This window comes from Boleophthalmus pectinirostris, unplaced genomic scaffold (genome assembly GCF_026225935.1).
Source record: "Boleophthalmus pectinirostris isolate CB_2022bp ecotype Guang Dong unplaced genomic scaffold, ASM2622593v1 HiC_scaffold_3, whole genome shotgun sequence".
Lineage (NCBI taxonomy): Eukaryota > Metazoa > Chordata > Actinopteri > Gobiiformes > Gobiidae > Boleophthalmus > Boleophthalmus pectinirostris.
In genome coordinates, this window is record NW_026571299.1 from 29,808,784 (window position 1) to 29,832,661 (window position 23,878).

General features: G+C 37.5%; 1 protein-coding gene and 1 pseudogene across 1 annotated transcript in view; one reads left to right on the forward strand and one right to left on the reverse strand.

Annotated features, from left to right (window-relative positions):
- Positions 1-23,878, forward strand: part of tex264a (testis expressed 264, ER-phagy receptor a) — a 146,739-nt gene that overhangs the window by 12,457 nt on the left and 110,404 nt on the right. The window contains 2 exon segments of the mRNA XM_020933892.2: positions 20,319-20,438; positions 20,440-20,538. Of these exon segments, the coding sequence (XP_020789551.1) occupies positions 20,319-20,438; positions 20,440-20,538 (219 nt within the window).
- On the reverse strand, positions 2,412-2,529 carry LOC129411155 (5S ribosomal RNA; annotated as a pseudogene).

Consider the following 23,878-nt stretch of genomic DNA (forward strand, 5'->3'; position numbering starts at 1 on the left):
TTTTCACTTGTATCAAAATGAGATGCTGCCAAATCCTACGTGTATCATTGATGAAGAAAATAAAACTGGCGAACAACAAAATGGTATCTTCAAAATAAGGAAAGATTACTCAAATGTACATGAATCCCTCCAAATACAACTTCGAGACAGTGAATGAGAAGAGGAAACCCACTATAACATGATTCAAATCTCTGAAAAGTCAATTTTTCCTAATAAGTCTCCTTATAACCACAGCTTGCTCACAACTTTTATATTCATACTATGGGAAGAGACATGCCCACAAGACCACAAGAATGAGACAAATGAGATTTTGACTTAACACATAATAGATCGCTTGTGTCATTCAATTACAATTTTGGCTACACAATGATTTCTTTATTTTATTTTATATTCAAAAAGTGTAACTTAACATAGCACTTATTTTTGCCTAATGTAAAAAAAATAAAAAATGTTCCACTTGTGTGCACAGTAAATTCTTAAGGCAAGAGATCGTATCCCATCCCTAATTCATACACATCCCTAGATTAATTGTACCAATGACAGTACCAGTGACAAAAGTAGGTTCTTAATGACCATGGTCTGTGCGATATTAACTCCTCGCGTTTCCTGTATTTTTAAACACAGATCAGTTTGAGTTTCCCCTCTTGTCTTCTTTTCCATTGAGTCGATAATTGGCTGAGTTTGACCCACATATGGCAGAACACAGAGGCTCTTCATTAATATTCAGATAGTGACCACAGACTGTAGTTAATATTCTGCGTGTGTGAGCAGGATCATTGACTCCACCTGTCTGCCATCGTAATGTTATGGCTAATCAATACACCAGTGATCAGGCATTCTAATGGGCCTCACCTACACTAAACATATATTAACTGTATGGTAATTACTGTTGAAAGGGCACTGTGTCATTTTTCTGATGGGGGTTCTGTCACCTCTGGTTTGTTCCACAGTACAGGATTAAATTTATATGTTACAGATTTTGATTATGGAAGACCACCATAGTCTCCTCTGTTAATGGGAATCACTGGATCTACGTTTTATTTCCAACACTTTTTAATATTATCATGTGGCTTTATACAGTTTGGTTATAGATAAAGACAATTCTACAATACGTGCCCAAATGAACAACTACAGCCCTACAGTATGCCCAAATACTTTTCAATATTAAAGAAATTCTTGGTTGACTAAAGACATATCCTGCCAATCAATTAGTTGAACTCACAAGAAGTTCATGCAAAAACTACTACTAATTATACAAAAAAAGTACCAGGAAACATTATAATTAGAAAAAGACAGGTTAAACTTGTGTATCATGTAGGGGTGTATCAATAACCAAAATATCATGATATTGTATCGTCAAAGTTCTCACAATAATATCGTGGACCATCACAATGTATCAAATTACAAGTCTCTTTGCTTAAATGAAGAGTTATGGTGCAGCAGACAGAGGGAACTACATAAACCATGATCCTTTGCTCCATTTCAGTGCAGACTACAAGAAGAAATAACAGTAAGTTTTAGTTCTTAGTTTTAGTCTTGTCAAGGCATTTTAAGAGAAAAAAGTAGAATAATAGCCTCCACAGAATATCGCAATAAATATCGTATCGTGAGATATATCGTGAAAATATCGTACAGAGATTTAGATATTGTTACATCCCTAATCGTAAACCTCACCATATCATGAGCTTTCCCACAATATCGCAATAAATATCGTATCGTGAGGTTCATACGTGACGATATCATATCGTAAGACTTGGATATCGTTACAGCCCTAGTATCATGAGTTAATCTGTCTTTGCAAATATAAATTCCTAAAAGTGTTGTCTCTAGGCCTGTCGCAATAAATACTATATTGACTTATCGTCCAATATTTGATAGAACAGTCATTTTTGAGCATCAAAATTTATCGCACATGCTTTTTCTTTGTATTAGTGGGAAATGTTGGTAATTTTTTTCTGCAGTATGATAAAATTTAAGATGTACAAGGTTGAATTATGAGCTAAAACTATACAGTCTCATTACTAAAGTGTTGCATTCTGCTATTTATTTATTGCAGCTCATGTTTTTATCAATATTGTACATTTAGAATACTTTTAGTGGATGATTCTACTTTATGGTTAGGTTTCAATATTATTGTTTTTTTATTTTTTTTTATTAATCATTGCATTTATATAGCGCCTTTCAAGATACCCAAAGCGCTTTACAATTCATTATTCATTCACTCAACGGTGGTAAGTTATTTATGTAGCCACAGCTGCCCTGGGGCAGACTGACGGTAGCAAGGCTGCCAATCTGCGCAATCAGCCCCTCCGACCACCACCATCTCTCACGCACACACCACTTTTATAGTAGACAATGTGGGTGAAGTGTCTTGCCTAAGGACACAATGACAAGTTTTTGTCACTGGCGCCCCACTGTGGCACCTGATTTTCCCAGCGGTCTCCCATCCAAGTACTAACCAGGCCCAGCCTTGCTGAGCGTCTGAGATCTGACGGGATCAAGCTTTGACAAGCCGGTATGACCACATATTTTATTTTGTTAGTTAGTTAGTAGTTAGTTTATCATGTATATCACACTTCAGAATTTGTTATCGTGTCAGGTCTAGTTCTTTTATATAAATACTTATTATCTGAATACAATGATTAGTCGACTAATGCACATTTCTGTAAATTTTCTTGATAACAATAATGACCAGTCATGGAATAACTTCTTTGCAATAATTGGGAAACCTCCTCTTTTTGAAGTACAGGGTTTTTAGTAAATGTTGATCATTACGTCTTTATTATCTTGCCGGAGTTAACTGTTTTAGCTGATTAAAGTCTCCTTCTATTATGAGAAGAATTGCTAATTGCACAGTATATTAAAAAGTAAGCTTCTTTTAGCTCTGTGATACTTTCTTATGTCCTTGTTGTCGCTCCCACAAACTCTTTCAAAGTGGATGGCCTCTTCTCTGGCTAATTTGGCTGCACATTTTGTTGATTGGAGCTTTTGAAGTTACATTTTAATGAGGCCGTGGACGGTTCTGGTTTGGAGGATACTGTACTCTCATTATTCTCTTTCAGACTGGCTTTAGAAATGACCATCGCTATCATCCTCTCTCTTTTGGCAAAATGTGTAATTGCAATTATTCCGAAAATATGGAAACTGTGGTTAAATACTTACCAAAATTATTCCTCACTAACCTCGTGCTTTCAGTGTATTGTAATTATTCACCACGATGAGTTTTCTTTTTATAACTCTTAGAGACCAGAGTTTTGCTGTGACAGTAAAGTTAACAACAACCATACTAACTATGTACTTCCTGATTATCGGATGAGAAAAGGACTATACAGTTAGATGCAGATAGTACAGAGCAGACTTACAAGAGCTGATTACAATATATCTTTTCTTGGGCAAGACAAATTTTGCTCAAATACAAGGGGAAAAAATACACTGTTTACTTGTAGCCTACTTTATTTTTTTGTGTGCGTAGTTGTTCTTGTGTCTTCTAAGTGAAGTTTGGGTTGTCAAATAAATATATTGAATAGTTTTGAGAGCTTCTACTGTCTCACATCATCTTCCTGTTTTAGTCCACTAATCGATGCACAACATGACTTATCTCAGAGTCCCAACACGCTTCATCTGTCCAAACTTAATCCTGGACTGTAGTCCCATTTAGACCTGGTTTATTCCTGGTTTTGTTAATTTTTCAAGGTCTGCTGGTTAGAGATAGAATGAATGTATAAAATTTATTTAAAAAAACCTTCCATTAACTGTCTTCTCATGTAAAGCGTCTTTAAGTATATTGAAAAGTGCTATACAAGTGTTATGTATTATTATTATTATTATGAATGATGTATTGGTTGGCTGTTTGTACTTTTTAGCGTATCAGCTATTGGCCTGATTAAGGGAGACACCTTTAGCCTCATATGAACACCTAAATGTGAAGAGGAAAGTCATAAAAATGTGACTATACCACTCTCTGATGGGTTTGTAGAGAAATAAAGTCATGCTTAAGTTTGTTGCCATTTCAAATGATGTTAATTGGATAGAAATGATCAAAATCGGTCTAAAAATATCGGCAGAGTTGGTTGCTCTGGTTTCCAAACAGTCGATATCGACACCTCTACTCCTGGTTAAAGCTGGGATACTATACTGTAGAACAGTCCTAGCAAAGGTACATCTCCATGGAGACAAGCAGGTGGCAGCCCCCTACCTGAAAAGTACCAAATATCACTCTATTGCATATCAGATACATTATGTCTGCAGTTACAGATGATTTAAGAGAATACATCTTTCCAATCTGCACTTTTTCTGTTTTAAGACAAACTTAGAATTGAAAAAAATGAGGTTGGTACACTGACTTTGATTCAGATGCCCTGCCTATTGTCCTCCAGTGTGTGCCAAGTGCTACGTGAGCGTGAACAGAGATGAGAGGAGTAGATCCACATTATGTGAGTCTAATGAAGAATTAGCTCCATCACACATCACTGTGTCACAGCCTCCTCCTCCTCTTCTTCCTGTCACAAAGAGGCCCTGGTCGTGTCGAACCGTCAGGAAATAATTGCATCTGAAATTAGTTTCTCTTCAACAGGTCCTTTGAGAAGTGAGTCTTGGCGACGTGTGAGGAGGAATTGGAAATATTTTGGGTTTAATGAGCTTCAGATATTGGAGATGTTATGATCTGCAAGTCAACAACATACAACAACAACTGTCTACTATCTGGAGGAATTTATGTCTAAATCTGGGACAGGAAATAACCAGGATCAGTTACTGAGTTAATCAAAGTTAATCAGCTATTCATAACGACTAGATCATGAAAATAAAAATCAAGGGATGATGTTTTATTACACTGGGTAGTTTAATAAAAAACATGAAATGACATAAGAGAATTGTAAAATGAGTAACAACTAATAACGAGTAATTATTTAGGGAGAAAAAATCTATTGGATCATTTGGATAATTATACTCCAACCAATCACTTATGTCAATGTAAAGGATAAAAAATAACTGTTTTGAATTCAAACTTATTTTGTTTTGCAGTGTAGGGCAGTGGTGATGTGTGGTGATGTGGGAGGACAGGTCCGCTTTGTGTCTGAATAATGTGGTTTAAAATACGACAGGCGTTTTGACAGGGGCTGTTTAACTGGGCTGGGCAGAGAACTGATAATGTCTGTGAGAAAAATTATGTTATTGACCCATCTTCCACATAATCCCACAGGAGAAGCTTTATGTCAATATAGGAGCTCTGAGAGAAAGAAATGTCAACCAGTAGAGTTATATTTGTTAGACTTTATATAAGAAGTTAATTTTCTGTTAAAGGGCCCATATTACGCCATTTTCTGATGTTCTAATGTTGTTTCCTCATTACAAACAGACCTGGAGTAGTGTTTTGTTTCGTTCACACACAAACCCTGCATATTTCAGGTTCTGAGTTCTTCTCAAACAGAAAACACTCAGTTCCAGGTTGTGATATCATGTGGTAATAAAGAAAGTGCTCCACTCCATGCACCTTCACCAGAATCATTTGGATGATTTCAGCCCCGGAATTGCCAATCGCTATTTAACTAAAGGTAAAAGGAGCTGTTAACTTGAGAGCTTAGGGTTGAATACCAGCTCGAGCGTCCCCCTGTCTTGAAAGTCCCAGCTTAAGCGTCCCATTCTCTTGGTGGGAACGTCCCCCTCCCCCTTCCAGGTGCTCCCTTCTCTTGGGCGGCATACGAGTAACTGCTGTGCCCGGGAGAGGGGGGACATTCTTGCCGGCCTTTAGTACGTGATTTGTTGAGTTAGAAAATCAGCTTGTATATCATAGCAAAATTAAATGTGAATGTAGCCAGACCAAATGTCGGGCCTTGTTTATGTCATTTTACTGATCTTCCCAAAGCAGCACAGATTTTTTCAGTATGTAATACCAATATACTCCTCATTTGCTCGCAGAAGATTAATATGAAATCATATTTAATTTTTTTTTTCTTGTTCCCCATGTCCTCTAGCATCTGTAACTGTTTATTTGGGAAGAAATATGAATTATTTCCTTTCCTGCCATGAATGAACATAATTTATAAACAGCGCAACACAAGAAGTTTAAAAAAGCTACAGAATTTGTTCAAAAATCATTCAGAATCACATTTAGGAAGGTCTTAACTCTATAGTCCAATGATGTTCATTTGGTATTAACTCTGTATATCTCTGTATAAATATGTATAAATATGTAAGGTCAAATCCTGAAATAGTTGTGGCACATTTATTGAGAACACAGGAGATTAACTAACTTTCATAAAGGGTACAATTCAGGGGTACTTTCCAGCTTGGGGACATTCCAGCCAGAGGGACTTTACAGCTGATTCCCTTAGGGTTCATGACATCACAAGGTGGAAGAGAGCATTTTGAGATTTAGAGATGTAGATAGCCTAATAATAAAGTGTTACTCAAACATGTGTGAATGAAACAAAACACAATTCCAGGTCTGTTTTTGAGGAGGTAACAAGATTGCAACTTGACTTAAAGTTCACATTAATCAGTTTTGCGCAATAGGTTTATATTATCCCTGGTAAAACTCAACATTAGATCTACCTTTTACCATGGGACTCTATGTGGAACAGTCACAAATGCAGAATTATGGAGCAAAATCTTGAATGGGAATTAAAAAGTAGTAGTATTTTTGTGTTTTATTTTATTTAATGGAGCAGTCTGTCATTTCGCATACACTGTCTTCTATCACTTAAACAAAGCCAAATGATTGATAACAAATGTACTAAACCTGATGTATGAGCCTTGTCAAAAATGTCTGGAAATTTAAGGTGGATAGTAGATATGCCAACAACTATAATCAGACATCTTCTATATCAATTGATCTTTAAGTCCAAAACAACAACATTTTTCATTATTATCTCCCACTAGGACATTAGGGAAAAAAATCTAATTGCGATTTTTTGGACAAGCATTGTGATTGAAATTAGCTTTACAATTTATGTTTTAATTGAAGGTGCATTTTGTAATTTTTCTGGTGGACGATCCATCAAATGCTTGTCTCCATGGAGATGTTATTGCTTTGTCTGGAATGTTTCACAGTAGATTTCAATCTTCGTGGAAACCAAACCAGACCAAGATAAAGATCAGATTTGCAGAGATTCAACCCCCTTACAGTCTGATTTTTCTTTTTTTTTTTTCGCTATAAAACTACCTGTAATTAAATAAATGTAAGGTAGAGCTGGTTAATGCCATACTGCGGATCATTCCAAGCAGCAATGACAAAGAAGTTACCTTTAAAGAATGAGGTTCTAAGTTCACATTTAAACCGAAGAATTTAGAAAAATACTGAAATATGAAGTGACAAAAAAACTAACATAAGAATCACATTTCAGAACTTTTTTGTACAGATCTAAACTACAGGGTTAGGAGTTTTCTCCAGGTTATTTTGTTGTTTGTGGAGGACATTATGGTAGCGAGAGAGAAGAGAAAAAGCGAGAAGAAAGAGGGAGAAGGAAGAGAGAGATGGAAGGATTCTGAAATTGTGTTTGCGATTTGCTAATTGTACCCACTGAAATTGGGATCTTGATTCGATTGAGACGATTTGTGCTTCCGTATCTCCCACGCCTCGATCTCTCCAAACCTACCGTCAGGCGTATTTCTCCACACCACATTTCTGTACATTATGTTAAGCGCTGACTCCTATAGCAGTGCGGGATTGTGCAGTATAGAACCGCAGGAGAGGGACAGGAGCTGGGCGTCTGGTGGTGCAGTTTACATGTGCTAATTATGTGTGGATGTGAGGGACGAGAGTATCTGGCTCCCATCTGTGCCCTGTGAGCCAGCAGCAGCACCAATCACTCACTAACACAGAGCCACTATGCGAAAACCCAAGTGCGACTTCATATAGGGTTGTCAAAAATAACGAAAATCAGATTCTCATTGTATCGAAGCTAGATACTCACTTGAACACATATCAATACTAAAAAAAAGTCACGTTCACAGGACAGAAATGAATCTTACCTGAATTTAAAAGGATCTTTAGATGTATCAGAACAAGTATAAGAGCACATAGACTAGTATACGCCCATGGACCACTATGGAACCTGCCTGGACCACTGAGGGATTACACAGATATAAGGTCATAGAAATGGAAGTGCTATGATTTAATATTGAAAATCACATTCTGTTGCCTGTTGTTTTTAATTATCATTGAGGTATTGGAATCAGTATTGAGTATCGAAGCTGCTCCTTCCTATTGAAATCAAGTTTGAAATTGTAGTGTTGTGTTTATATCACATGGTAAAATGGTCACATTTTTCTATAGCGCATTGAAGGTGGTTCAAGGCACTCAAAGCGCTTTACAACAAGGAACCACTCACCAATTCACACACACATTCACACACCAGACACTGGAGGCGAGGTGGGTAAGTGTCTTGCCTAAGGGCACAACGACAGCATTCATCTGTGGGAGCTGGAATCATACCAGCCAACCTGTGGGTCAGTGGATCTGACCGCTCAACCCATAATGTTTTTTTGTGCTGAGATCGAGATTCAAACTGCCAAACTTCAGATCAGTGGACGAACGCTCTACCAACGGAGCTACCAGCCGCATCTAATGCCGCCATCTCATATTACTGAACTACAACCCAAGTTTTACTTTTTATTTTAATCCGCAATAGTTTGTTAAGGCTTCACTGGCATTTCACTGTAACAAGCAGGAGATTCTAATTTTTGTGTTTTTATGTTTAAAAAATGGCTATGTGACATTTTTTTAATGAGCGTGAAATAATCGCAGCTAGAGTACTTTGACGAGGGTGGGGACAGGGGGTAGGTGAAAACAAACATTTTCTGAACAGTCAAAGCCTTGACTGCAGAACAATACAGGATTACTCAAAGATGCATGAATTAATCAAAATATAACTTTGAGTAAGGTAATGTTGAGGCAACAGCATTATAACATATGTTTTATTACTTAATACTAGTACTGTAGTACTGCTTTTTGCACTGCTTCTATCACTGCAGTAAAATGGTTCCCCAGTAAATTAGTTTTTCCTCTGCTCGACTTGACCTCTGAAGGGCACATAAACACACCATATAATATAGTGGGCTAGCGTTATCTATGTCTTTATATATAAGATGTTATCAAACCCGCCAAAGGACCAAAACAACAGCCCATTCAACGCAATGTATGAGTTTACTGCTAAAATGGCCACTATTGAAAAGTTTTGAATCTCTTTTTTTCTTTAAAAAACATCCTATGCAGAGGATAAAGGTGCTTTTCACACTGTAGGAACACTTTGAGGAGTTGCAAAAAACAGATAATTGCCATTAAAAAAAAAAAAAAAAATCAGAAATCAGTTTGTATAGAAGTTTTCAAAAGCCATATGTATTTTACAGCAATCAAAATAGTATTCCACTAGATATTATATAATATCTTTAGAAGATGGTAACAAAATGAAAAAGTACTTTTCTGCAATTTTTCAAAACAGAGTTATCTGTGCACTTAAACTCATCATTTGCAGTTACTGGCACTTTTTCATGGCACCATGGCTAGCTCAGTGCTAATCAGTTATGTGGTAACTTATATTTCATACAACATAGAAAAATAGTACCTTCAACTTTATATTAACTTTGTTATATCTGTGTAATCCCTCAGTGGTCCAGGTAGGTTCCATAGTGGTTCATGGGCATATACTAATCTATGTGCACTTATACTTGTCGCCGCCACACACTACAGGAGAATTTGCCTGTTTTTGGCTGTGATTTGCTGCTCCCCGAGTTCAGGGAAGCGTGACCCGACTTTTTGTCTGCGATTTTGAAGGTGTTGTGCTCCTCAAGTGTGTGGTGTCAGTGTGACTCTGAGCTGCTCTGTCAGATCGTTAACACCAAACCACGGTAACAGCCAATAAAACAGAGCTTTATTACTAAGACTTTAAATTTAACACTTTACGAGAGGTGAGTAATAACGTGCAGCATCCAGTCCACATTATCCATAGAAATTGCAGTCCAGTCCACAAAACCGCTCTATTAATCCAGTTTGAAACACCTTTTAAATGTAAAAAGGTGAGAGTAGCTCCTCATGTGTATCTGTTTACATCCACACAGCGCACGGACTGAGGTGAAGCTGCAGATGAGCGATAGCGACTCTACTTCCTGTGGACTTTATCACCAGTATTTATGCTTTAAAAATCATATATCTGAAGTATTGCGTTTCATTAATAACACAGTTTTGACTTGTATCTAAACTAGAAGTGCAGTGCTATGATCTTTGAGCACTTAAGACTCTCAAAGTGAGTGGTTTTACTGTAGACAGGAAACAGCTGATGCGATTGTGCTTAATGCTTTATAGTCGTTGGTCTCATAAGATTCTCCTTGTGTCTGTGGTGTGCTCTTTTTGTCACACGTTTAAAAATCGTTTAACACCGTAGTGTGTGGTGGCCTAGTAGTACTAGTACTAGTTGTTTTAATATTGATTAGTATCTAATTTTTGATGCTTTTAACAACCCTAAAAAGTAGTAAAATAAAAAAATAAGCAGATTTGAATACGGTAATGATTTTTCTCTCAATCTCTGTTCAGTTTGTATTTTGACTTTGTCCATGCATGGTGAAATTTACTAATTTTAGTTTTATTTTAACATAATTTAATGTATATTTGAAGATTGCAGTAATATAGTTATTGTAATACAAATTTAGCATATCTTTCTAATATCCTGCAACCCAACCTTTCAGTCAGACCTGGAATTTTTTGTAACATTTTTCATTAATTCTCAAAGAAAGACTAACTTTGTTGTTTCACAAGAAAACAACAAACTAAAAATACTGCATAAAACTATTCTAACAAATAGCTGGAGGATTGTTGAGAGTTTTGGTCCTTGTTGACTCCACACTGACAGTTGGCCATTTCACCGCTCTCTTTTCAAAAAACAAAATGTGTTCCAAAATCTCTCTTTCACACTTCTTTGTTCACAGAATCTCTCACTTTAAACTTGCTAAAGATCAGGTTATCATCTTGTGAACAGACATCTCATATACCGCCATCTGAATCCTGCTCCAAACTGCAAACAGCTGTGAGTGGGAGAGTGACTGACAGCGCACTCCTGTGTCCTCATCTGCATGCATTCACCGGGAGCACTTTTAGAGACATTACGGTAGCTCCGGAGGGACAAAAAGCAGTGGCCCTGTCAGCACTTGTCTGTCTCTACTGTCACTTAGAGCAGGGTTAAAGGCTGGGGAACATGGACAGTAAAAGTGGGTTGCGTAATATGGGGCTTACAAGAAGTGAGTGGAATCTTCAAGATTCTCATGTAGATTCAACAGGGACAGTAAAAAATTCAAAGAAATCTTAAAAAATGTAATATGGTGATCTACCACAACATATTATGACCTCTTGTCTAACATGCAAGAATTGAATGTGCTAATACACAGGCAATTGTAAGGCAGTGTATCGTCTAATATTCAACTTTTATATTCTACCATACTGTATATTCATCAGATATGGTGTATAAGTCTGTTTGCTGCGTGCTGTCTGCATATGATTATAAAAACGTTTTATTGATAATCAGGAAGTACACACTTGGCATCTTAGCTGTTCTTAGCTTTACTGTGGCAGAACTCCACACTGGTCTCTGAAAGTTGTGAAAAGGGCTTATAAAATCATCATGGTGAGTAATTAGGATGCTTTGGGTGCATAAGGTACACAAAGAATAACTTTGGACCAATGCAAATTGTTCAAAGTGAACTACTGTATTTTTTGGACTATAAGGCACACTTAAAATCCTTTAATTTTCTCAAAAAATGGCAGTGAGTCTTATAATCCGGTGCACCTTTTGTATTAATTCTGGTTGTGCTTACAGACCTTGAACCGACTTTATGCGGTACACAGCGCTCAAAAATCTGCCACACCGCTCGATGGATTGTTGGAACATTACGTCATAGTCAGTAGTCAGGAGTCTCACGGAGAACACTCATATTCCACTGAGTTGTGTTCTTTAGTCTGACAGAAACAGTTTTTTCAGTGCTTATATATTATGCAAATTAGCCATGTGGTTTTAAGTTTTAATTCTCTAAAACTTAACAAATGTGCACAAAGCTGCAGTAAACACATTATTACTCAATATATATTTGAGTTCTCCTCGTAGGAAATAAAAAAAACAAATTTAAATTATCCACTCTCATTCACGTTCATAATACAAATTCACCAAGACAGGGAGGCAACGCTGGATGAATTACGCCACGATCTGCCAATGGATCGTGAATGCCTGGGCTAAGGATCAGTCTCAAGTGTCATCCGTTTGTTTCGCTTAATGTGCTTTATAATCCAAAAAATGCTTGTTTTTCACATTTTTAAGACATTTTTAAGACAGTATAAATCAGATACACAGGCTTAATTAACTTGGCAGTTTTCTTGTTAAAGGTACAATGAGCAACTTTTCTGATGGAATGCCATCTGCTCATCTGAAATGTCCCATAATATGACATTAAACGCCTATCTCCAAGAAAGTCAAGCAGGTGATGCTACTAGGCCAAGTTACAGGTCAGATCTGTGGATAAGTGACTCTGCTCTCAGTAAGAATGTATGTTTTTCAAGACAATAAAATCCCCTTTAATTAGATAAATGCAAGTACAAGTTTAATGCCATACTGTGGAACATGTCAGTCAAAGCAATAAACTACAATAAATTTCAACTATTGCTCTCTCATCCATCACCTGTCACCACTTCATTGCTAACCAGTCTTTGGACTTGTTAGATACTGACTGGGAAATCCACTAGTGCAATATGGCTGACTAGAGCGCAATCCTGTACTTTAATATGGCTCCACTGAACTATACTGCCAGTCCACATCAGTGTCTCTTTAAGTTATCCCTCTAACCATGCCCAATGCCTCTGCAGGTTTCTCATTCAAAATTCAGGAGCTTTATTTAAACAGATGTGATAAAAGGGTTCCCATGTTGGACAGTGACAGCCCCATGATTACATGAGACGACTGTCAGGGTGCTCACATGGATCTGACAGGACAGGAACTCATAATGCAAAATACTGTATCATGAATTTACTATATTATAGTCAAAAGCGATGACATTTCTCAAAAAATGCAATGTAATGTCCTCATGTTGATGTACACAAAAGTAAATTCATAAGTCAAATGTAAGCCATCAAAATGTCTTCCCGTGTTTTGAAAATCTGTTCATTTCTAAAACTAATCCAAGACTGGAGGACTTCACAGTTTCAGTCACGTAAACGGGAAACGGCCGTTATCCGTTTTTTTCCATTATTCATTTAAACACAAAATAGAAAAATAAAAAAAACAAATCTTTATCCCTTTTTTTCATTTTGGTTTTGGAGGCAAGTAATGAAGAAAATGGTTGTTTTTTCATTTTCTTATTTTTGGTTTTATTTTGAAAAACGAATGAAAAATGATACTCTGATTCTGAATTTACATCAGAACTAAACTGGGCTCAAACCAGGACTCAAGGAAAACAAATGTGAACGCACTCGTTTCCACAAAAAATTGGTAGTTTGAGCCTCTTTAGAATATTGATATTATATTTTTGAGCTGGACACTTCACTGACATTATATGGATTGGTTTGCTAGATATTTTTGGTTGTGTGTTTTGGTGGAGTGACGGAAGATTTTTTTCGTAGAGCCCAAAATCACAACAGTGCGGCTTCACAAAATTGTTGATTTAACCAACAGAAAGTGAGAAAATCAAACAGTGAGTCAGTAAACACTGGTCACTAAAATCATCCGTAGTCCTTAATGAATGCCTCTGTTTGTTTATGTGGTGGTTTTTAATGTCTCATGGTGCATTTTGAGCTTCCTGCACATGTTTTCCAATGTGTTTTTTAACCACAAATGGAAAATAAACTAACCTAACCTAAAAGATAAGGAAATTAACCAACTGTTCAAGTCTACAGAGTCCAATCAAGGCAGAGGGATGACAAAAATACAAATATTGCATTTGTTACAAAATATGGAACACTGTTATTGCATCATCATTGCATGTTTTATTTTCACACTTCAGGCACCATTGTTTCTGTCCCTGGGCGTATAAGCATGGCACTAGCTCCTCTGTGCTGTGGGCTTCAGTGACCGCTCATGCACCAACACTCACATCAGATCACATGAAGCAACGTCTCAAAAAGTTTAGATCAAAATGGACACTAACACAAGAATTACGGCAGCAGTGACTAAAACAGTGCCATCAGTATAGACACATTTCACTTGTAGTTCTATTCACTATTGTTTCTACACGATGTTAAAGGTCCTATATTTAGCCAAATTGACTCTTGTGAGCTTTAAACCATGTTATAAAATTGTTACCTGATCAAAAACAGACCTGGAGTTATGTTTTGTTCCTTTACATCTTTGAGTAACCCTTTATTATTTTAGTCTGTCTACATTTCCAAACCTAAAACTGCTTTGTTCCACCTTGTGATGTCATGAAGCTGAAGATGGTAAGTCTTTGGTAAAGATTGGTAGCCAGGCTGGTGCCACCTAGTGCCTCTACTTAATTTAATTTCTCTCCAGCAACCAGCTCAGGAATTGGAATACTCTAGACCAGGGGTGTGCAATACGTCGATCGCGATCTACCAGTTGATCGCCAAGATCGTGTGGGTACATCGCCGTGTCTTAGTACTCGTCTCGGACTTGATCGCCTTTGGACTCGGTCTTGTCTCTCACTCGAGGTCTGACACTCAACAAGTGCGATCATATTTCATTATGGCCGCTGCTGTTGGCAATAAACTTGTAGCGGGGTGCAGGAGCATGTGGGGCGTCTCAGTGCAGCCTGTGCGCTCATTTGAAACCCGCGGAGACTCTACGGCACATCACAAATACATACACTCCCTATGCACGGCTTGTCTGCAACAGTGTGCCCTCGTGTACCAGCGAGCATCACAGGGCAGGTTAAACTTCCTAAACATCCTACCTGTCCATCTGCCTCACGTCAGCACGCTGCCCCTCGCCTTTTCACGCTCTCGCTCCTTCCTGTGTAGAGCGAACACAAGCCCACAGTGCGCGCTGTTTAGAAGAGCAAGACGAAACGTGAAGCAAAAACGAGTCTAAATTTGTGTTACAGTGTTGGCACAAAGCAGGTCTACAGCATAGAGCAGATCTACAGAACAGACCTACTGCCACATTTGGCTGAAGTTTGCCTAACAAAAGTGCACAAATGCATCTGTGTTTGTCACGATGTGTGTTTGGTTTGGTAAATGTGCAGAGGCTGGTAAATATCACTGCAAAACCAGAAAAGAATGCAACTTCAGTTTGGAACTTTAAAAAACAGGTTTAAAAATCTTACCTAGTTCCTTCAATTTTTCATAGTTTTGTGTAAAGTGCCAGAGGAAGTTCTCTTAAAGAAGGGCTTCTCAAACTGTGGGTGAGGGTCCAAAAAAGGGGCACAGAGTGTTTCAGTGCAGTTTGCTTGGCTTTGTATTAGGGAGATCATTTTGACTTGGTCATTTTGTAATTAGCTCGCACGCTGAAAAAGTGTGAGCTGCTCTAGACAGAAGTGCGAGTCCGAGCACCAGCCAATCAGTGAAGAGCCATACAATCTGTGTTGGCAACGATTCCCGAGACCGAGGATTTAAAGCTGGAGAATAAGAGAATGTTTGGTGAATTTTATCAGTGAGTGCGTATACATGCACATCAATAACCCGGTTATTAGCCATATCCCGGTTATGTCAGTATTCGGGTTACTGCGTATACATGCGCACTGAGAAACCGGGATACTCATATCCGCGTATACATGATCAAATGGAGTATCCCGGTTTCTTGACATAATCTTACAAATGCGCAGGTGCAAAAATCAACTTAAATCAATTTCATAAACCAGGAAAAATACAAACCGTGAGCTCCTTTAGCATAAGAAGCTAAGGAGCTACGAGATCTCCCACAATCCACTGTGCAGATTCTTCATTCAAATCTTCTGCATAAATAAACTCAACTTTACAACATATAAACCATAAACACTATAGAGCCACATCAGCCCGTTTGATCATATAATTCAGCTGTGATCACATTTGTTTATGTTTTACAGAAACGAAACTTAAGACCGTTTGGCTAATTAGCATAAACTGTTAGCGGCGATAAAAACAACTCGCTCCTTGCGCCGCTGATGCGATCAGTTTCTTTTGGACTAAATGACACGACTCTGTGGATTATGTGTGTTATTTCTGTGACAGAAGAGGCGCTAATGATGGTAAGTGTGTTCCGTGCATATAGAGTATAGGAGATAGTTCATGTTTTAGCTTTTCAGCGATCACACGAGTGCAGGTCGTACGAGTGCAGATTGCACGTGTGCAGGTTTAGCGCAGCTCTTTGTTTTACAGTCATTTCACTTGTTTGGTCACTTTATTTATGTTGGTCAATTTATTTATGTGACTACTGTTGTGGTGAAAGGCTGGAAAGTGTCTTTTGGACGCATGCGCACTCAACTTTATGTTGCAGTAACCGGGTTCCGATAATAACCGGGTTATATCGGAATAAACCAGCTACAGTAACCCGGTTTCTAAAGACAGGGATACTGAACCGGGTTACTGAAACCGGGTTACTGCGTATACATGCACCATCAAGAAACCGGGATACTCAAAAAACCCGATCATAACCGGGTTATTGATGTGCATGTATACGCACTCAATATATCATGTTATTGCCCTTCTTCCTACGGGATTTGGGAAAAGCTTGATATACCAGTTAGCTCCGTTAGCAGCACAGTATGTACGTCATGACCAAATAGTAGCGATTGGTTAAATGAAAAAAAGGACCCGTCTCCTGTCGAGCGAATGAATTCTAATGCTGCGAGGACAGACAGTTTCTGCGAAGTTAAACCAGCTGATGAATCAGGCTAAAAGATAGTTAGTTACAGGGCTGAAATAGTCACACACACACACAAAAACACAATGGAGCACGTCCTGTATTACGTGATGACATCACAAGATGGAATAGTGTTTTTTTGTTTGAGACTAGAACTCACATTTTGTGTGTTAAACATGTGTGAATGAAAGAAAACAAAACACCAGGTACGCTTGATGAGGAAACATTAAAACTGAGAAAATAGCATGATATGGGCTCTTAAATTTGTCAGCTATTGTAGTTTTTGTCAATGTCAATTTTTTACGGAATAAATAATAATAATAATAACTATGCTTAAAATTACACACACAGGCACAGAGGCCGGGGGAACATTCAACAGTATCTGTAATGATGTTACAGCATGGATTCAAAGCATCAGGGCAAAACAGGCATAAAATACAGGCAAAAAATATCACAGTCTATCAGCATCTAGCCGAGGTTTTTGAAAGTCTAACCAAAGCTTTTGTATCATCCATTTATAAATGTTATTTTTAGCTGGCTTAAGTTTTACTTCTGGGAATCTTCTGGAATTTCTCGAAGTTTGTATCATAAAACAGACTAGCAAGCATCATTCAAGGTTACTGCACAGAACATTTTGCACTTTAGCTGTAGCAAGAATTATGTATGAAATGAATATAATGAGATTATTGTTCACAGCACACACAAATGTCCAATCAATCCAACTTTCTGTCCTGTGAAACATAACTTTTTAACTCAATTTTAACTTTTCAAATCTAAATTTCATGGGGTTTTCTCAAATTGGTTGTTTATTTTGAAAATGACATGGGTTTATTTTGCTTATCACACTCTCATATTTTCTTCTGTCTGTCAAACTGCAGTTAATTTGCATACATTTATTTCGCCATTTGGAAATCAAACTAAACAGACCAGTTTCATTATTCTCACAGAACACAAAGAAAGATCAGACTAAACAATAACAGTTAATAGACCCTGTTTTCTGGCGTGTTTGCAGTAAATAATTCCCCTATAGATCTTTTCATTTGGCCAAGGGTTCATATAATACATCTATAATATAAAAGTTCCATCTTACGCAAAATTGACACTTTTTAGTTTTGAGTTTTAAGTCAGGGCACAATACTGTTACAATACAGGGAACAATACTGTTACCTCATCAGACATACCTGGAGTTGTGTTCTGAGTAATCCTTTATTATTGTCTACATTTCCAAAGCTCAAGTAGTTTACCTTTTACCTTTTGTTCAGTAGAGCTGTCACGTAAAAACAGAGGGAGGACCCAAAATGCAGGACTGCTTTAAAGTATTTAATAACAAATCCATAAATCCAAAAAAATCCTAAACACAAAACTAAACTGCCATGACACGAGACAAGATGAAACTCTGACAGAGACAATGGACCAACAAAGGGCAGAGGAGAACACAGGGTATAAATGCACACAGACACAGGTGAAACACGTTAGGACGGGGCAAACAATCCAGACACGAAGTGAAACTTAAAACTACAAGCAGACATGACAGATGTCAAAATAAAACACCAAAATGAGCAAATACAACCACTACAAACATGAACCATGACAAGAGCTTGGCTATTCGAGGGCTGAAATCATCCGAATGATTCTAGTGAAGGTGTATGGACTTTAAAAACACAGTGGAGCCCTGCCTGTATAATCACATGACATCACAAGGTGGGTGTGTGTCCTGGTTTCGAGAAGAAATCAGCCTAAATATGCAAGGTTTGTGTATTAAACATGTCAGAATGAAACAAAACACAACTCCTGGTATTTTTGTGATGAGTAAACAATATTATACCATATATCAGAAAATAGCATAATATGGGCTCTTTAACCTCTATACAGGTGGATAATACTGGCAAAAATTACCCAGATTATCTTGACATATTCAGATAATTTTATGTCATCCATCACTAATGTGCTTAAACGTGCTTTTTAAAATGTGTCTTTAAGCCATATTCACATGGGATTAGTTTTATCTGGGGTCCCCAGTAAATTGTAATAATTACGAATGTCATCTGTGTTTCTAATGTAAGGACTATACTCTAATCCAGTTATTGTATTTTTCTACAATTAAAAAGTAAAAAACATAAAGACCTGTTGTTGTGGCAACCGAGGACCAGCAGCATGGAGCCCCTATGGAGAAGTTTGGAGTTTTTGGTGCAAAGTTTGAAAAGTTTGGATTGGCTGTATCAGCGTGAACAGATTAAAAGAGAGAGACTGCAGCTGTTTCATTTGGAAATGTGATTGAGGCACCAGCCAATCAGCGAAGAGCCATACATTCTGTGTTGACAATGATTCCCGAGATCAAGAATCATGTAGATGCCATTGTGATTGCAGATCTTGCCAGTGCGGTAAGAAATATGGTGTTTGAAACAGTGCAAGTGCATTCTGTTAAAAAAAAACGTTAGCCTTAACTCAATAGAAGAAACATTGGCCACATGATGAATTAAAGGGTTCTTTTGTGTGTTTATCAGTCTGCCATTTACAGAATAAAGTCCATAAAAACTAGCCAGGCTGGCACCACCTAGTGCCTCTGCTCAGTTTCATTTCTCTCTAGCAACTAGGTCAGGAATCAAAATACACTAGACTGTTCACAAAAACCCCTGGAAGTGCAAGTTCAAGCACCACCCAATCAGCGAAGAGCCATACATTCAGTGTTGTCAACGATGACCGAGATCGAGGATTTAAAGCCAGAATAAAGAGAATGTTTGGTGAATTTCATCAAAAGGAAAGGCGTTATTGCCCTTCTTCCTACGGAATTTGGGAAAAGCTCAATATACCAGTTAGCCCTTGCATACGCGACAACCAAATAGCAGAGACTGGTTAAATGATTAAAAAGTACCCGCCCACCGTCAAGCGAACGAATTCTAACACTGCGAGGTCAGACGGTTTCTACGAAGTGAAACCTGCTGATGAATCAGGCTACATAAAAACAGATAGCTTCCTGACATTACTTTTCCTATGCAAATTAACACAAAAAACTCAGATGTTGTGAGGTAATTTAAATTTTACAGATAGGTAAAACTAATCCTGTGCCAGTAAGACTTGGGCTGAGATTCAAGTATTGTAACATGAACCACACAAGTCCACAAAAAACCTGATACCTTTATTTGAAAGATTACACTTTTTCATATTTTTTTATTTTTCATTTTTAAATTTTGCAAAACAACACTCCAAAACAACTATTGCAATTACCTCTCACCTGTAACTACAAACTTAAAAGATAAATATAGAGTAGTGTTTCCCAACCAGGTACATGGGGGTGTACTTGTAATAAATTCAGATTTGATTTTAAAACGAGGTGAAATTGAATAGTCTTTGATTTGAAAACAATCTGTAAATTTGATATCCTTCAATCTTCAGCAAGATTTTCAAAGGCAGTATCATTAACACAAGAAAATAGAGTTGACAATAACAGGTTTTATTCCAGTGTAATACAGTACAGCTCAAAGACTGTGACCATTTTAGACCATAAATTTGAGCTGGAATCTTTAAATATCTATGTTTATTATTTTTCAACAGCCTGCAGACCAGTGCCGCTACATCGTGGGCAGCATCCTGAGTGAGGGAGAGGAGAAGCCCAATGAAGAGTTACAGAAGCTCTACGAGAAGTTTGGCTTTAAAGTCTTCTCTCTGCCTGAATGTGAGCCACGCTGTCACCTCCTCCTTCCCCTGCACCTCCCCGCTGTCCCATGTGGTCGCCCCGAACAGAGTCTACCCCCAGCTCGCCGCCTACATCCAGGTATGGACACTCAAGCATGACCTATGACCTTTACGCTGGACCTTTGCATCCCGCAGATATTGTGTCTAATGTTATACTGTGGAACATTCCAGGCAAAGCAGTGACGTCTCTATGGTGTTGTTGTTGTTGTTGTTGTTGTTGTTTTTAGCATTTGCAGTTATTATGGTGTTATTGGATACAAAATCTTTTTGTTTTTACTGATTTAGAAAGTTTTGTTAAAGAACACATATTGTGCTAGAGCCACCTATCTAGTTCTACGACACCTGTGGATCATTCTATTATAATCTGCACATTTATTGATCTAAAATGAAAGAAATCAAGTCACTGTTAGAAAAGATACAGTACCCAGGGGGAACTGATGTTGCTATAAATGTCTTCCCAACAAAGAGCTGGCACCTATAACTGCACATCACACTAGCAGGTAGTGGATTTTTTTTTTTTTTTCATTTGTACCAAAATAACTATGCAATGCTGCTGAATCCTACGTGTATCACAGATTAAGAAAACAGCATTGGAAAATGAAGTAAGTACGGAGCAGTGGGCGTTTGCTGCTGCTGGTGAAAACGAGAGTTGATCTGTTATATTGTGTCTTGAAAATACATTTAAAGATTGCTCAAACATGCACGAATTTGAGAGTGTAAATGAGACAAGAGAATAAGTTTACCGTGTTTAAGCTCTGAAAAGTCAATTTTTCTGAACAGGTCTGCTTTAAAAAATTTACAAAAAAAGACACTTAAAATTACATTACATTAACCAATTAATAAAATGTTAAAAGTATGTACTAAAATGCACTAACCCAGTGTCTGACAAACTTTTTTCTGGGGATTTTAAAAGTCACAAATCTTCGTGACCCAAGTCAATAGACATTATTTGTAAATCACAAAATAAATTTGTGACCATTATTGAACATTAATGAGGATATTTTATTGTTGACTGAGTGATCGTGTCTTTCTGAACAATTAGTATAACTCAAGTTTTGAACAATGAAAAAAGTAATCAGTGTTTCCCATAGAAAATTGATTAGGCAAGGCGGTGCTGCTGAAAAAATGAGGAGTTGGGGGTGCACGGAGATCTATATATATGTATATTACAGACCTACATGCAGATCGTGACAAGGCGACCCAAAAAAAAAATCTCTTGCGACTCAGTCTTTGGGAAACACTACACTACAGTCAACTCATAATGACTTGACTGTTTCTACTCTGATAACAGCTAAGTAGAGTTAGTTAATTCGCATTTAATTCATTTTTCTTTTGCCTTTGCCACCACAGCTGAAAGCTTAGTACCTCTGTGATTCATAACATGCCAAAATGTTATCGTCACAAAAAATACACCAGAACCATTGTGGGAATTCAAATGGCATGGCTTGATTACTAACTATTTAAAACTCTCATTTACAATTCACTACCCTCTGTTTAGGAAGCGCATCCAGGCTCTTTTAAAATCATCCAAGGATTTTCTACGCTGCCGAAATTGTGTTCCTGTCAGTGAATGAGAGACACGCACATGTATTTTGATAGAAATTTGGCTGTGCTCAGTGTGGGGGAACTGCAGCCCAGAATCTAAATGGTAATTGGATCAACAAATCTATAAATTATTCAGCTCAGGGGCGCGGGGTTTCCTAATTTGCAGTGAAAACATGAAATATACCACACTGACCCTGGTAGAAATTAAGCAACAGGTGGTGAGGCAACACATTTAATAAGGCTAAAATAATGGTGAAATACTTGCGTAATTTAGCAAACTAATTAAGTGCAACATCATGACTGGAATTAAAATGCGTGCCACACTTGCCTCTGTCAAAATTGCTCAAATTCTTTTCAGTTCATAGTATTTGGATAATTTTGCTGCTTGTATGTATGACTATTCACTTAACATGCCATACCAAAATAAGAGATTCAAGCTGTGACCGAATTCACATCTATTTATTTCTTACATTGGAGACACTATTGGTGCTGTTTTGTAATAATGTACTTGTAATGTCAAATGTCTGAAAATTGTGCATTTGTTTTCCCACAGTGCCTCTTGGAAAGTAGTAGACAGTAGTAGGGGTGTGCGAAAATATCGAAATGTTTTCATACCAATATATCTCCAAGAGTATTTTTTGGTATATTCTACAAAATTATTTTATGACAGTGCTACGATTTTGACATTTATTCAGAGAAAGAAAATTTGATTATTGTATACACGTGGCATATTCACTGTTTTAATGTTTACAACTGTCTGCAAAAGTAGTGATTTAAGAAAGAAATACTTTTGGTTCCTAAAAATAGTGATATATTGCAGAATATCTTGTTCAATATATCGATTATTGCATGTGTCACCATTTTGTGATAATAGGGGTGTAACGATACCCAAGTCTCACGATACGATATCATCACGGTATGAACCTCACAGTACGATATTTATTGAGATATCATGCAAAAGCTCACGATATGGTGGGGAGGCTCATGAGGCGATTAGGGATGTAACAATATCCAAATTTCTCGGTACGATGTTTTCACAATATACATCACACAGTACGCTATTTATTGCGATATTTTGTGGAGGCTAAACTGTGAATGTGCTACGTTTTCTTCTTTAAATGCCTCGACAAGACTTAATCCAAAGAACTAAGACTTTAAAGTGCTTAGAACTGTTATTTCTTCTTGTAGTCTACACTGAAATGGAGCAAAGGATCATGGTCTATGTAGTTCTGTCTTTTTTAGAATTTGCTGCACCATAACTCTTAATTTAAGCAAAGAGACTTGCAATTTGATATATTGTGATGGTCCACGATATTATTGTGAGAACTTTGACGATACGATATCACAATATTTCGGTTCTTGTTACACCCATATGTGATAATATTCTATTGTTAGCCATATATTGAGAATCCCATTGAATCATGAGGAACCCTGTGATTCCTAGCCCTAGTGGACAACAACTTAGACCGCCCCATATTGACCACAATACATTGCAAGAGTCCAAAAACGGCAACGCTTCAAAGTCTGACACATATCAGTTAATGTTGACTCGTAATTAAGAAATATCTTCCCCTCTCTATGAGTTGAGTACAAAGCAGTGGGCGGAAATAGGGGATAGATGGAAACTGACATTGTTGGAGCCCTAAGCCTCACACATGGGTGACTTAAGATGAATGCAGCGGCACTTGTCATGTCTGTAGTTTCATTGAGCACTTCAGAAGAGAAGAGTTCCATCAAGAATAGATTAAGTATTAGTACTAAGCTGAGCACTCAAGAGGCTGTACTGGAACTGCTCTGATCGTGATGACCCTTTAAAAGCTTTTGACATTTACGGTGACATTTGAACACATGGAGTGATTTTAGAGTGCCCTGTT